Here is a 13900-nt window from a genome sequence, read left to right on the forward strand (position 1 = left end):
CCCCCGACTGTACCGCACTGCAGGAAGAACTATCTGAAGGGCTGGTGAACACATAGGGTGGCAACCGGGCCAGGGCCCCTGGATTTTCCACCTCTGCTCTGGGGTGTGAGGAGGCCAAAGGGGCTGAGCCTGTGACACCGGGCGCTGTGGACATCGATGCAGGCCCTGGGCTGGCAGCACCCCAAGCTCCTCAGTCCTGGGGGAGCGGCAGGAAGACATGAAGCGCTGCTCACAGCGCTGCCCCAACTGTGACAATAGCGCCTGCACAGCTGGACCAGCCCCGCCAACAGTTTCATGTGACGCACCCGATGACCACATCCAAGGATGGAGGTGACTGGAAGGTGGCCTGATGCAAGAGTGGTGACAGGAAGAAAAGACTGACAAGACTGCCTCAGGGAGACAGCGGGGCTGGGACCGTGGGGGCAGCACCCGCCTCTGGCCTGCACAGTCCCCCTTTCCTCCTGGGGCCTCCACTCCCCTCTGTGGGTGCCCCCTCCCGGCCCTGCTTCTCAACGCTTCTTTGCAGCAAGTGCCTCCTGCTCCCCAGGAAGCCTCCTCCTGACATCTAAAAGCACGCAGGGCCATTCGTGTCCAGGAGCCGCCAAAACCAAGCACCACACACCAGGCGGCCTCAAGCAACACAATTCCACTCATGCAAATCCACTCTGAGGCCAGAGGCTGAGGTCAAGGTGCACAGGGCTGGGCTCCCGCTGAGGCTCCAGGGACCCTCCCTCCTGCCTCTTCTGCTGGCAATCCTTGGCATTCCGTGGCTTGTGGACACACCAGACCCACCTCTGCCTCTGTACTCATGTGGTCTTCCCTCCCCTGTGTTTCTGTGTCCAAATTTCCTTCTTATAAGGACAGCGGTCATATCAAATTAGGGCCCATCCTAATGGCCTCATTTTACCTTAATTACATCTGCAGAGACTTGTTTCCTTTTTTTTGGCAGCACCGCACAGCTTGCAGGATCTTAGTTCCCCAACCAGGGATTGAACCCAGGCCCGTGGCAGTGAAAGCGTGGAGTCCTAACCACTGGTCCACCAGGTAATTCCCTGCAAAGACTTGTTTCTAAATAAGGTCACATTCCCAGGTACAGGGTTGGGGAGTTTAGGACAGAGGCATATCTTTTGGGGAGCACATAATTTAACTCACAACAATCGAGACCACCTGGAAACACCCCCCCACACACACCGACCTGTCCTCTCCAGGCCGTGCTGTGGTGCTCGAACGGTGCCTCCTGCAGACCTAGGGGCCCAGACCTGTCAGGACCCTTCCACAGACAGACCTGTCTCCTGTTAATGTGAACTCCGCACAGGGGGTACAGCCTCTGGCTCCCACCTGCTCCCCAGGACATGACCACAGGCCCTGCAGCCCCTCACCCAAATCCGCCCCTAGTCGGGTGACCCCCTCCTTGTTGCTGTCCCCAGTTTCCAGCTCACTCTTTAAACTGTCGCCCCAGCCTTGCCTTCCAGCCCTGCACTGTGCACCCAAACCCCTCCGGTCAAAGGCGGCCCTGTCCCTCTTCCCTCCCCTGCCTGGGGCCACCTCCTGGCCCTCCCACCCTCCATGGGAGGCCGGCAGCCCCTCCTGTGCCTGGTCCACACCCGGACACAGGTGACTTCTGCAGTGCTCACCTGCAGACGCCCCAGCCGTCCCCCAGCACGGCCACACTGCCTCCTCCTAGCAGGAGTGGCCCCACTGCAGCATTGGCTCCTTATCAAACCGCACACAGGTGCCTCCTTTGAGCTGGTGCACCGGGGCCCACATACTGAGCAGAAGCCCAGCGGAGCCCTCAACTCCTCATCCCCTGACCCACACCAGTTAGGGCTCCCAGCTCTAGCCATCTCTGCAGGCTGCCCCCTCACCCCGACCTGCTCTGTCCCAGGAGTAACCTTTCTGTGATGCCAACCCTTTCATGTCCTGAGTCCTGCCTCCCAGAAAGGATGTACTACTTGGCGAGCCAGTCCACACTTCCCCAGCAGGACCCTTTCCCACCCTTCCCCTCCCCACCCCAGCAATGGCTCCTCCTTTGTCTTTAAGCCATGACACTGCTGTGGGATACAGCCTGCCACAGCTTCCATTAGCCCCACTAGTCCTGAGAAAACTCCTGCCTAGCCTCCAAAACCCTTCTCAGAATCACCCCCTCCTCCATCCCTGCATGTCACCTGGACTGTGCGGTCCAGCCCAGGCCTGGACCACTGCTGGCCGATGTGCAGACTCACCCACTGACAGCAAGCACCCTGACCTGCCCACTGCACGCCTGACCTGCCACCACCACCCATGCTCCCTGTGCTGGCCTGGCACATCTGCTCTGCCTGGGGTCCTGAGCTCCCGTCCTGGACATGCTGGTCAGGAGGACCTGACAATATGGACTTAGCCCTTCGCACCTGGAGTGGTGGGATCAGGTTAGGGGTGGTCTGCTTCAAAGCTGGCAGAGTTCCAGAAACATTTTTTGAATAACAAAGGCACATAAAATGAAGGAAGGGATGGACGGATGGATAGAAATAAACTGAGTACAGGAGCCTTTTCTCACCTTGAAGTGATTTATCTCATCCCACTCCCCCACCCCCACCCAATGACTCAGCATAAAGGGGCACCCCTGTTGCCCTGCCCTGCTCAGGTGCAGGCAGGGCACAACAGGGGCCAACTCTCACCTGACAAACCACAGCCTATGTTGCGGAGGCGGGGGTTGGGGGGGTGGCGGCGGTCACTGGCGCTCCCAGGAGGTGTCCTGGCCCACTTTTTCACCAGCACTATGTCTCTTATCCTATTACACACCCCACTGTTCCCTGAGATCAGACCCAGGTCTTCTGAGACGTTCTCTTAAAGGAAGAACTAACTTAACACTCAAAATCTATGTGAACCCAGTTAGGTAAACTGTGCCATGTGACCCGGAGCCCGCCTTGCCAAAGTACCAGTAACCGCCCAGATGTTAACGAGCAATTAGCTGAAAGCTGCTGAGTAATGGCCCTGGCAAAGCTCGGTTTCCGACGTGACACAGCACATTCAAGAGGTGCCCAGGTCCCCAGGACCATGGGACACACGGGAACAATGCACACAGTCAGTGCTCGAATTAGAGGCCAGAATGGGGAACCCCTGACGTGGGGGTGCTCCCCTGCACCCACGGGGAGGGGGCAGGATGCCCCCTGGCGGGCTGTCTTTCCCCTAACTAGAGGATGGAGAAGCACCTGGCAAACCCGCTCACTGCTGGTCTGAGTTTCCGACAGTGCAGGCGGCGATTCGATTCGCAGCAGGACAAGGCAGGAACCCCGTCCTCATCGGGGAGTGAGAGACCCACCTCCGCTAGGCGATGCAGGCTTCCCTGGAGAAGCCCGCGGCTGGCGCCCACGCAGGGAAGCAGCGGGCGCCTCTGCAGAGCAGGTTCCTAAAGGGGGGATGTTTGTATTCGCCTCATTCCGCAACCCCGAAGATCTTGGTACCAACCCCTGGCTGTCACACCTGGCCCGGGGCGCGGGTACCGCAGACCGGTAAGAGGAGCACCGGGAGGGGAGGGGAAAGATCGGGGGGAGGGGAGGAGGGGGAGACGCACCTCACATGGGAGCGGATTTGGCCCACCTGGAGGGACGGGAGTTGGCCCACCTGGGGAGAAGGGAAGGCGCACCTGGGGCGCAGGAAGGCGTACCTAGCAGAAAGAGTTGGCGCACCGCTCTGTCTGCAGCTCCGGGTAACGACGACCCGCACCCTGACGGCGCGGGACTGACGATGCTGACTCACCGTCCCATCGTCCGGCGCCCCGCACTGCTGCCGCCGCCACCGCCGCCGATTCAAACACGGCCCGCGCCCCGCCCGGCCCGCGCCGGCCCCGCCCCTGGTGACGCAAATGTTAGATCGACCCGCCCCCGACTTGCCCCGCCCGGATGACGCAAGCCTCGGGATGCCCCCGCCCCCGACATACTCCGCCCCACACCGGTGACGCAAGCCTTAGGCTGCCCCGCCCCTGGCCCCGCCCCGTCGCACCTGGCTAGCGCTGTGCGGGCTGGTGAGAGTGTTCGGGCCCCGCGGCTCCCTGTCCTCGGATCCCCGCGTCTCCAAGGCCCGGTGTATGGGCCCCCGGCGGGGCACGCCACCTCCTCTTACCAGCACCTGCCCCTCCCGGCGCTGCGAGGCGGCGTGCCGGGACCCCGGACCCAGATTGTGCGAAAACCATCGCGGGGCCGGGCTGCTTTGTTCAGGTTAAAGTGGGGTCTCCGCGGCAAGTCCCGAGCCCTGCCGCCGGCCGGTTGCTCCTACCCTGCCCACCTGCCGCGGCTCAGGCCGGACCCCACTCAGGTAAAACACGCTCAACCCAACGCCATGCGGGTCAGGATGAACAGGCCGTGACCCTGCCCTCGGAGGTCACTTAGAGTCAGCTGCCCACAGCCCTGAGGTCCCTCCACAGTCGATCTAGTCTTTCCACCCTTTGCCAGCCACCCGGCAATGAACTCCGGAGGTTCCCGCCTGTTCATATGAAGTGTAAGGCAAAAGAAAGGAACCTGCCCAGTGGCCCTGAAATGATTCCACTGAATCCATTAAACACAGAAAATCTGGAACCAGCACCTGTTTATTTCAGAGTTTACCCCTTCTATTCATGCAGCGCATTAGTAAGGATACAACCTGAATGAAACTACATGGAAAAACAATCCAGTCTACACCTGTTAGCCCCAAAGCAGGTGGGGTGTGCGCTCTGGGTCCTGGGTCCCAACAGCAGAAAGGCCAGCTAGGGCCCTCCTCCTGGGGCCAGAGGGCAGTTCTGAGGATTCTGTTACTTCCCAAAACTGGCTAGTATTATTGGTGCAGCCAGGTGCACCCAGACGTGGCCTGAGAGGGCCAGGTGACCCGTATGGCCCTGGCAGGCACCGTCTCGCCCGCCAGCTCCACTCTTCCCTTAGCTTTCACGACAGCCCCAACCTGGGCTCTGTGCCTCCATCCAGCTGCCAGACAGGTCCCCCGGGTCCAATCACACCAGTCATCAGTCCACAAACCCTCAAGGACTCCCAGCGGCCAAGGACCCCTCTGCAGCCGGTAGCCGTGCCCATGCCTTGTGACCTCACCCCCGCTCCTCACCCTTGTCACCGTCCCCCGTCTTCAGGTGCCCTCACCACCCCTCACAACCCCCATTTCTCTGAAGCCTCCTGTTCTTGGTGGTCTCAGGCTGGGTGGCACTGCCTGCCCTGCCTTGCCCTGTGGGGCCCGTCCAGCTGCCCCGCCTGAGGGCTCCTCATCCCCTCTGCAGCCCAAGGCCCCCAGCGAGGCAGGCATTTCCTAGACCACGGGCAACACAGCCGAAGTGGCAGGTGACCGAAAACGCTCTTCTACAAACTGAGCATGAGCATACACCATGCATACTGGAAGGCGTCAAGGGAAGTGCAAAGAGGCGTCGGGGAGATGGGAGCAGAGCCCCGGACTTACCTGGGACCGCCTCGACGGCGCTGCCAGTGGGGTCAAGAGGGTGGGCACGAGCCGAGACAGTGGGCAGAGCAGTGGGCGAGGAGCCGCCTGAGCCAGTGCTGGATGCCAGGCTGGATGCGAGGCTGGAACTCACACTGGGAGCGAGGGGGTGACCCACTGCCAACACCGCCAGGTGGCCCTGTGCAAAGACATAACAAGATAAGCCAGCACCCTGCTCGGGGACAGCAACGTGATGGCAGCACAGTGACAGAGAATGACAGAATCGAGACGGATGGGCTGGCCTACTTTTATCCCCAAAACAAAACAAAGAAAGTTGACTACTTTTCCAGAGATTCTAGAGGGGCTTTAAACATCTGGTTAGTTACAATAACTGTGACAGCAGAATCATGAGCTGTCGATCACCCAGGGATGGGAACAAATGTATCCAGGGCGTGTCCCATCTAATGATGATAATAAGAATCATGATAATAATGATTCAGAGAAGGACATTCACAAGCAGATGCGGCAGCCTAAAAACAACCCACCACAGACGTGAGCAGAAAGCCAGCACTGCTTCTGAAGACGTCGATAAAATAATCCTGTGAGGGGCTTCCCTGGTGGCGCAGTGGTTAAGAATCCGCCTGCCAATGCAGGGAACACAGGTTCGAACCCTGGTCCGGGAAGATCCCAAATGCCGCGGAGCAACTAAGCCCGTGCGCCACAACTACTGAGCCTGAGCTCTAGAGCCCACATGCCACAACTACTAAAGCCGCGTGCCTAGAGCTTATGCTCCGCAACAAGAGAAGCCACTGCAATGAGAAGCCCATGCACTGCAACGAAGAGTAGCCCCCGCTCACCGCAACTAGAGAAAGCCCGCGTGCAGCAACGAAGACGCAAAGCAGCCAAAAATAAATAAATAAATAAAATAAATTTATTAAAAAAAAAAATCCTATGACCTCGTTACCCAACAAAAGAAAAAGATTGGGGCAATTCACATTATCTTTACTTGATAGATTAAAAGAATTGGCACAATTTTGGATGAATAGCCAGTAACGTGGAGGGCACTGTGCACAGAAAAGGATGTGATAAAAATGAACCAGGACAGACCTACGAAGTCAGACCTCAGGGCTTTCCACATCGTACACAGTCATGTCTGGGTGCACACTCAGAGGTTGCTAGGAAATCAGGAGTCAGAAGCTATACTAAAATGAAATGGTATGTTGTCTGGGTTTTGCCTCAAAATAATATAGGAAAAGTTAACCGTGGCGGGGGGAGGGAAGGGGTGCTATAAGACCAAGTGCAGGAGGTGGGGTTCCTAGTGAAATTCTCATAATAAAAAGGAAAGTCACTGAACAGTGTGTAAGAGACCAATCTGGCACAGAATAGTTTCTCCGAGCAAGTGTTCCCAGCCCTGAGGCCTCCTTCTTGGCATTCACGGTCTACCCCCAGCAACTGGCTTTGCTCAAGAGAGGCCCCAGGTGACAACCCATTGCTCCATGACTGCAGAGACCCTGGGACTGATCGCCATTGTATGCTTGAGACTAAAACTTAAAAATAGTAACTCAAACTACAGAGGTCTGGAGAGCAACGTCCCCCAGCTCTCCCTGGGCTTCGGCTCAGAGGTGGGCCCACCTGCCCATCCACAACCCGGCTTTCCATCCCTCCAGCCATGGGAGGTGTGACCACAGGCCTTCCTCCTCTCTCCCGCTGCAGCCACTGCCCCGTCCCCGGGCGAGGTAGGAATGGCAGGAACCTACCCATGGCACTGCAGACACCCCATGTTAAACCCCACGCATGGAGCCTGGCTGGGAGCTGCCGTGACTTCACCCACCCAAAAAATTCATACTGCAGGAGCACGTGCCCCCTTGAAGACATCAGGTGACACTTTGTCCTGAAAATCGATGACAACATCCTGGTTGGTCCTTTCCCTGAGGCCACCCACGGTGGCTACAGATGTACCAGGATGGGTGGAGAGTGGGGTCTCTGTCACCAGGGGAGCCAGACATGACACAGCAAAATGGGGGGCCCATGCCCCTCCTTACGCCAGCTTTGTCTGCACGGTTTCTCTTTTTTCGTGGTAAAATACACATAACATAGCATTGACCATCTTACCACTGTTAAGCGTACAATCCAGCAGCATTAAATACACTGACAGCTGTGCAGCCATCACTACCATCATCTCCAGAACTTTCTCATCTTCCCAGACTGAAACTCTGTCCTATTAAACACTAACTCCCTACCCTCCCCGAGCCCCTGACACCCACCCTTCCATTCTCTGTCTCTATGAATTTGACAGCTGCAGGGACCTCATATAAGCGGGATCATACAGGATCCCACTGTATGGGGTGGGGGGCATCCCACTGTAGGGCCGCTCCTCGCAGCATGTAGAATCTTGGTTCCCCAACCAAGGATCGAACCCTCACTCCCTGCAGTGGAAGTGAGGAGTCTTAACCACTGGACTGCCAGGGAAGTCCCAGGATTTGTCCTTCGTGTCTAGCTTATTTCACTGAGCATAATGTCTTTGCTGTGGACTGAATGTCTGTGTCCCCCCAAAATCCGAATGTTCAAGCCCTAACCTCCAATGTGACTGTATCTAGAGACCGGGCCTTTAAGGTGACAGGTTAAATGAGGTCATAAGAGAGGGTTCTGATCCGATAGGTCTGGTGTCCTTATAAGAGGAAGGGACTCCAGGGATGCACAGGCACAGAGGAAAGGATGTGCAGGCACACAGCAAGACGCCAGCCGTCTGCACCACACCTGCCTACACTTTGATCTTGGATATCCAGCCTCCAGAACTGTGAGAAAATAAATTTCCGGTATGTTAGCCAGCCAGTCTAGTGTTTTGTTATGGCAGCCTGAGCTAACACAGTCTTCAGGGTTGACCCATGTTGTAGCATGTGATGGGATTTCCTTTCTTTTTATGGCTGGATAATATTCCACTGTATGGATGGACCACATTATGCTCATCCATTCATCCGCCAATGGGCACTTGGGTTGCTCACACCTTCTGGCTTCATGAATAACGCTGCTGTGAAAATGGGTGTACAAATACCTCTTCGAGACACCGCTTGCAATTCATTTGGGTATATACCCAGAAATGGGATTGCTGGATCATAAGGTAATTCTATTTTTAATTTTTCAAGGAAACACCATACTGTTTTCCACAGCGGCTGCACCATTTTACATTCTTACCGGCAATGCAAAAAAGCTTCAACTTCTCTACATCATTGCCAACACCTGTTATTCTTTGTTTTGCTTTTTTAATAGCAGCTGTCCCCTAATGGGCGTAAAGTGGTACCTCATGGTGGTTTTGGTTTGCATGTTCCTAAAGACCACTGGTATTGAGCATCTTTTCATGTGCTTGTGGGTTATTTGTGTATCTTCTTTGGAGAAATGTCTACTCAAGTCCTTTGCCCAGTTTTTTAAAAAATTTATTTATTTATTTTTGGCTGTGTTGGGTCTTCGTTTCTGTGCGAGGGCTTTCTCTAGTTGCGGCAAGCGGGGGCCATTCTTCATCACGGTGCGCGGGCCTCTCACTGTCGCTGCCTCTCTTGTTGCGGAGCACAGGCTCCAGACGCGCAGGCTCAGTAGTTGTGGCTCACGGGCCCAGTTGCTCCGCGGCATGTGGGATCCTCCCAGACCAGGGCTCGAACCCGTGTCCCCTGCATTAGCAGGCAGATTCTCAATCACTGCGCCACCAGGGAAGCCCCTTTGCCCATTTTTTAATCAGGTTGCTTGTTTTGTTGATGTTGAGTTGTAGGAGTTCTTTCTATGTTCTGAATATTAACCCCTTATCAGATAAATAATTTGCAGATATTTTTCCCATTCCATGAGCTGTCTTTTCACTCTGTTTGTTGATAGTGTCCTTTGATGCACGAAAGTTTTTAATTTCAATGAAGTCTCATTTATCTATTTTCTCTTCTGTTGCCTGTGCTTTTGGTGTCACATCCATGAAATTGTTGCCAATCCCAAAGTCAGGAAGCTTTCCCATCTGCCTGTTTTTGAGTAGCAGAGACACACTCGTGTGCTAGGGGAAGCTTGGGGTGACCTGGGGACTCATCAGACTGACAACTTGGAAAGCCCGCCTGTTCGCTGAGAACTGAGTCCTCCAATTGCACTGCTCTCACGGGGTGACACCACTGGCTGCCTCTCAGGGTGGGACAGAGCGAGTCCTGGAGGGCTGGGGTCTGCGCACTGTGGACACTGTCTCCATGGTCTCGGAGCCTGGACTCTGCAGCGATGGGAGGCCACAGCACGGAGCTGCTTTCCTCGGCAGGAACCACCAAGTGCCGCCCGGCAAGCAGGGGGTGTCTAAGGAAGCGGCCCCCTGGGAAGGAAGACAGACACTGGGGAGTGGGCCGGGCTAACCAGCGAACTGAACCGCCTCAGTTTATCAAGGAAAACACCACACGCCTTGTGTTCCCCACTCTGACCCAATGATCGAAGCCCCAGAAACAAGAGCTGCTGCTGAGGCCCAGGGACACGGGGTCCTGCAGCCGCCTCAGAGGAGATGGGAGGTCCCAGGGACAGGTGGCCAGCATTCTCCTCCAGCCAGAGCGGACAGCGCCCACATGCAGGGAAGGGGTCCCCGGAGCAGCAGCTGAGCACCGTTCACCCGAGAGAGCCACCAGGCTGGCCTCACAGCCACGGCGTCCACTGGGCATTCCAGCCAACCCTTCAAACACAGCGGGAACCTCGGGGGTCCCAGGGGAAATGCTGGGACCAGCTAACCTGGCCTAGGGGCCCTCTGGCTTTCCAACCGGGCCTGGCTTTGGGACAGGACGGAGGGGGTCTCTGGGTGCAGGTGAGTGCTGGCTGGTGGATGAACTTGGCCAGTCTACTCACAGCGCCCAAGGCGGAGGGCGGCTCGCACACTGGGAACCTCCCGGCCCTCTTGGGCTCCCCCGCCGTGAGCCCCACTCCTTTCCAGGCCCTTCCTCCTCAGCCCTGAGACTGCGGCCACGTACCCTGTTGGCTACACTACTGTTAACATTTCATGTTTCAGATTCTTAATGAACAACTTCTCGATTTCAATCTCTTTAAAAAAAAAAAAATGACAAGATAACTGGGTTGTATTTTTACTTTCAACCACCCTGCTGATTTCAAAAATGTGCTTCAGAAGCTTCTAATGGAAAAAAAGTGCCTGAACATCTTGCTCTGAAAAATCCCCCAGGAAGTACCCTCAGGGCACTAAGAAAACCAGAAGAAAAGGAACTGTGAGGGCCTGTCCACTTGGGAATTTAAAATAAAGCTCAGAGCAGAGACAGGTGACAAGCGGCCAGAGTGAGTGCTCGCTGCGCATCCCACCCAGCCCAGGCCTTCCAGAGCGTGTAAAGCTCCCTCTGTCTTTTTACAGTGACAGGAAAACAAGCATCCTTGTGTCCAGAGAAAAAAACCTGTTTCTCCAACAACTTGGTTTACCAAGCGTACAGGAAGCTATGTCGCACAGAACAGAGAGAAAGGGCCTGACTCAGCAGAAGCCTGGGGGTCGGGGGGGGGGCACGGCGGGAAGCCCCCATGTAGCCTCCCTTGGAGGAGAAAGAATGCGTTGATCACTAGTTCCTGATCACTAGTTCCCTCAGAGGTGAAAACAACTCCAGATTGTGACCCGAGAGAGGGAGACCAAGCCAGGCTCACCCTGGACGCTGCCGTGGGCTCAACTGTGCCCCCAGAACTCAGATGTTGGGGTCCTGACCCCCAGCACCACTGAACGGGACCTGCTTAGAGTCAGGGTCTTTACCGAGGGAATCAAGTTAAGACGAGGTTGATAGGGTGGGTCCTGATCAATAGCACTGATATCCTGATGGAAAAGGGACCACTGGAGACAGACACAGACACAGAGAGAAGACGGCGCCTGCAGGCCGAGAACGGAGGTCCCCAGAAGGAACCAACCTTGCTGACGCCCTCGTCTCCAACTTCGGGCACTGGACGGAATCACTGCGTGTTGTTTAAGCCTCGGTCTGTGGAGCTTTGTCACGGCTGCCCCGGGGACACTCACACAGAAGGGCCACGAAGGGCACCTCTTATTTCCCCGTGGGGAAAACTTTAAGAGGTTTTGGTTCTGTTGTTTCCAAGGTACGGCACACTTTTTAAAACATTAAAACAAAGGACATACGGAACAGATGACTTTAAGAAGAATATAAGAATGTAGCTGTTTTACAAATGGATGTTAACCAGGTCACGGCATGAGTCAGGGGTAAGTGACGGGCTACACAGGCAGCGGTCTAGTCACAAAGAGAACGTGAAATCTCGCCTCGGGTAGTACCTGCTTACTGTCCTGCTCGCTGGCCTTCTGGCTGCCTTCAGCAGGTGAATCTCTCCGCTTTGCCTGCAACAGAAAAAGCACTGGCTGTTGGAAGAAAAAGCAGCTGATTAAAAACACACAGAGACCTAAGCTTTGCTCGGAAGGCAGAAAAGGCCGAGGACTGGGACTTCCCTGGTGGTGCAGTGGTTAAGAATCCGCCTGCCAATGCAGGGGACACAGGTTCGAGCCCTGGTCCAGGAATATCCCACATGCCGCGGAGCAACTAAGCCTGTGCGCCACAAATACTGAGCCTGCACTCTTGAAGCCTGCAAGCCACAACTACTGAAGCCTGCGCGCCTAGAGCCTGTGCTCCTCAACAAGAAAAGCCACCATAGTGAGAAGCCTGCGCACCGCAACAAAGACCCAACACAGCCAAAAATAAATAAACAAACAAACAAATAAATAAAAGGGGGGGGGGAAGAAAAGGCCGAGGACTGAAGTCCATGAAACAGAAAGGCTTTCAAATCTGCTGCCTCTGCATCAGTTTTCTTGGATTCCAGTTCCTACACCTGATGTGGATCTCTGCGCTCCTGGCTGGTCTGTGTGAAGGCAGGTGAGAGCTCCCTGAACCCACAACGGCGAACCCCAAACAGAGCCTCGCAGGCAGGGCTGCATCTCCAGAGCCGGGAAAGTCGTGGAAAGTCCAACACCTGAGGCAGATGATTTCCTGGAAGGCTATTCTCTGCCCTCCCCCTTTCTGCCTGGAGACAGCCTATAAATTTCCCTTCATAAAGGCGATCCCTTCCCTCCCAAGAGGAAGGGAACAGCTTAACCACCTGAGAACGCTAATCACCCAAAGGACTGCAGGAGGCTGAGCCTCACAACAAACTAAAATAACCCGCATCTTCCCTTATTTCCCCCATATCTTTACCTTCCCAAATTTAGTTCCCTGTAAGCAGAAACCCCTTTTGTCTTGTCACTTTTCCACAATTTATCGCTCTTTGTTAAAAGGGTAGTTAAGCCCCCAGGTCTAGCCTCCAAATGCATAAGTAATAAACATTTTCTCCAGTTAATTTGCCTTTGGTCAGTTTAATTTGCGGGACCCCAGACACTAAACCTAATGGATAGAGGGAACAGTTTATTTCCTCTCCCTCGCATGTAAAAATCCTGACTCCCATGAGCCACCTTCTGGGGAAACTGCACGAGGATGGCTTTGCCTGCAGAGCTCAGAGCCTGTACTCTCAGGTCAAACATAAGCATGAAAACTGCACCAAGGGACTTCCCTGGTGGTGCAGTGGTTAAGAATCTGCCTGCCAATGCAGGGGACATGGGTTCAATCCATGGTCCAGGAAGATCCCATATGCCACAGAGCAACTAAGCCCATGTGCCATGACTACTGAGCCTGCACTCAGAGCCCGCGAGCCACAACTACTGAGCCCACCCGCCACAACCACTGAAGCCCACGCACCCTAGAGCCCATGTGATGCAACTACTGAAGCCCATGCTCTCTAGGGCCTGCATGCCACAACTACCGAAGCCCATGTGCCTAGAGCCCGTGCTCCACAAGAGAAGCCACCACAATGAGAAGCCCACGCACCACGATGAAAAGTAGCCCCCGCTCGCCACAACTAGAGAAAGCCCACGCGCAGCAACAAGGACCCAACACAGCCAAAATAAAAACAAAAACAAAAAACAAAACAAAAAAACTGCACCAAAATGTTCTTTAGATCTGAGTATTATTCTGGTTTTTGTGCCTAATCTTATGATAAGTGAACATGAACTTGTGGCGGTGGCTCAGGTCATCCCTTCCTTGTTTGATTTCTGGATTTGTAGAAGGACCCAGAAGACTCACAGAAGGCAGAGAAGAAGCCATGTCCACACAGGCCCTGACTGGGGCCCCTTCCTCCTGCCTGATGCCCAACGCCCAGCTCAACTCTGAGCCCGTCCTGGTTTCTCTGGTTTCCTTGCATTCCTTTCACCCAGAAGTGACCGCCCCCACCCCAATTTGGTTGTTGGCCTCCGAAGGCCCTGACCAGGGACCTGAGACCCTCGCTCTAAGGAGAAGCTACATTGTGAAGAAACCACGTTGTCCTGAAACAGCTCTGCTCGCCTTCAGGATAAAGTCCCAGAGCTCCTGCGTGGGGCCTTGTCCCCGTCCAGGGTCCCTCCTGACTCTTCCCTGTGCCTGCACCTGTGCTGGGCGGGCAGGGGAGCTCATGCTCTGTAACGTCAGCAACCCACCATCACACAGGAGCTTTCAGGTGCGCT

General features: G+C 55.2%; 2 protein-coding genes across 8 annotated transcripts in view; one reads left to right on the top strand and one right to left on the bottom strand.

The window, feature by feature from the left end:
- The window catches only part of UNKL (unk like zinc finger), a 45002-nt gene that overhangs the window by 7311 nt on the left and 23791 nt on the right, over positions 1-13900 (bottom strand). For 5 of the 7 annotated variants that reach the window (XM_036824494.1, XM_036824495.1, XM_036824493.1 and 2 more), the window contains 2 exons: positions 11654-11716; positions 5410-5587 (listed from right to left, as the gene is read on the bottom strand). In XM_036824494.1, coding sequence (XP_036680389.1) covers positions 5410-5587; positions 11654-11716 — 241 coding nt within the window. Of the gene's footprint in view, positions 1-3622; positions 3781-5409; positions 5588-11653; positions 11717-13900 lie in introns of those variants that run through there. The other 2 variants (XM_036824498.1, XM_036824499.1) reach the window with 2 other exon arrangements.
- On the top strand, positions 3083-3915 carry LOC118880693 (protein EARLY FLOWERING 5-like). Its single transcript, XM_036824503.1, has 2 exons — positions 3083-3488; positions 3680-3915. Exons 1-2 carry the CDS (start codon positions 3311-3313, stop codon positions 3880-3882), a joined length of 381 nt encoding a protein of 126 aa, XP_036680398.1. The 5' UTR covers positions 3083-3310; the 3' UTR covers positions 3883-3915.

This window comes from Balaenoptera musculus, chromosome 15 (assembly GCF_009873245.2).
Source record: "Balaenoptera musculus isolate JJ_BM4_2016_0621 chromosome 15, mBalMus1.pri.v3, whole genome shotgun sequence".
Classification (NCBI taxonomy): domain Eukaryota; kingdom Metazoa; phylum Chordata; class Mammalia; order Artiodactyla; family Balaenopteridae; genus Balaenoptera; species Balaenoptera musculus.

What these genes read in the sequence shown, in the direction of transcription:
- LOC118880693 (XM_036824503.1), top strand. Translation starts at nt 3,311, where the DNA reads ATGCAGGCTTCCCTGGAGAAGCCCGCGGCTGGCGCCCACGCAGGGAAG. An exon ending in GGCGCGGGTACCGCAGACCG is followed by an intron (nt 3,489 to 3,679) that starts GTAAGAGGAGCA and finishes CTCTGTCTGCAG; the next exon opens with CTCCGGGTAACGACGACCCG.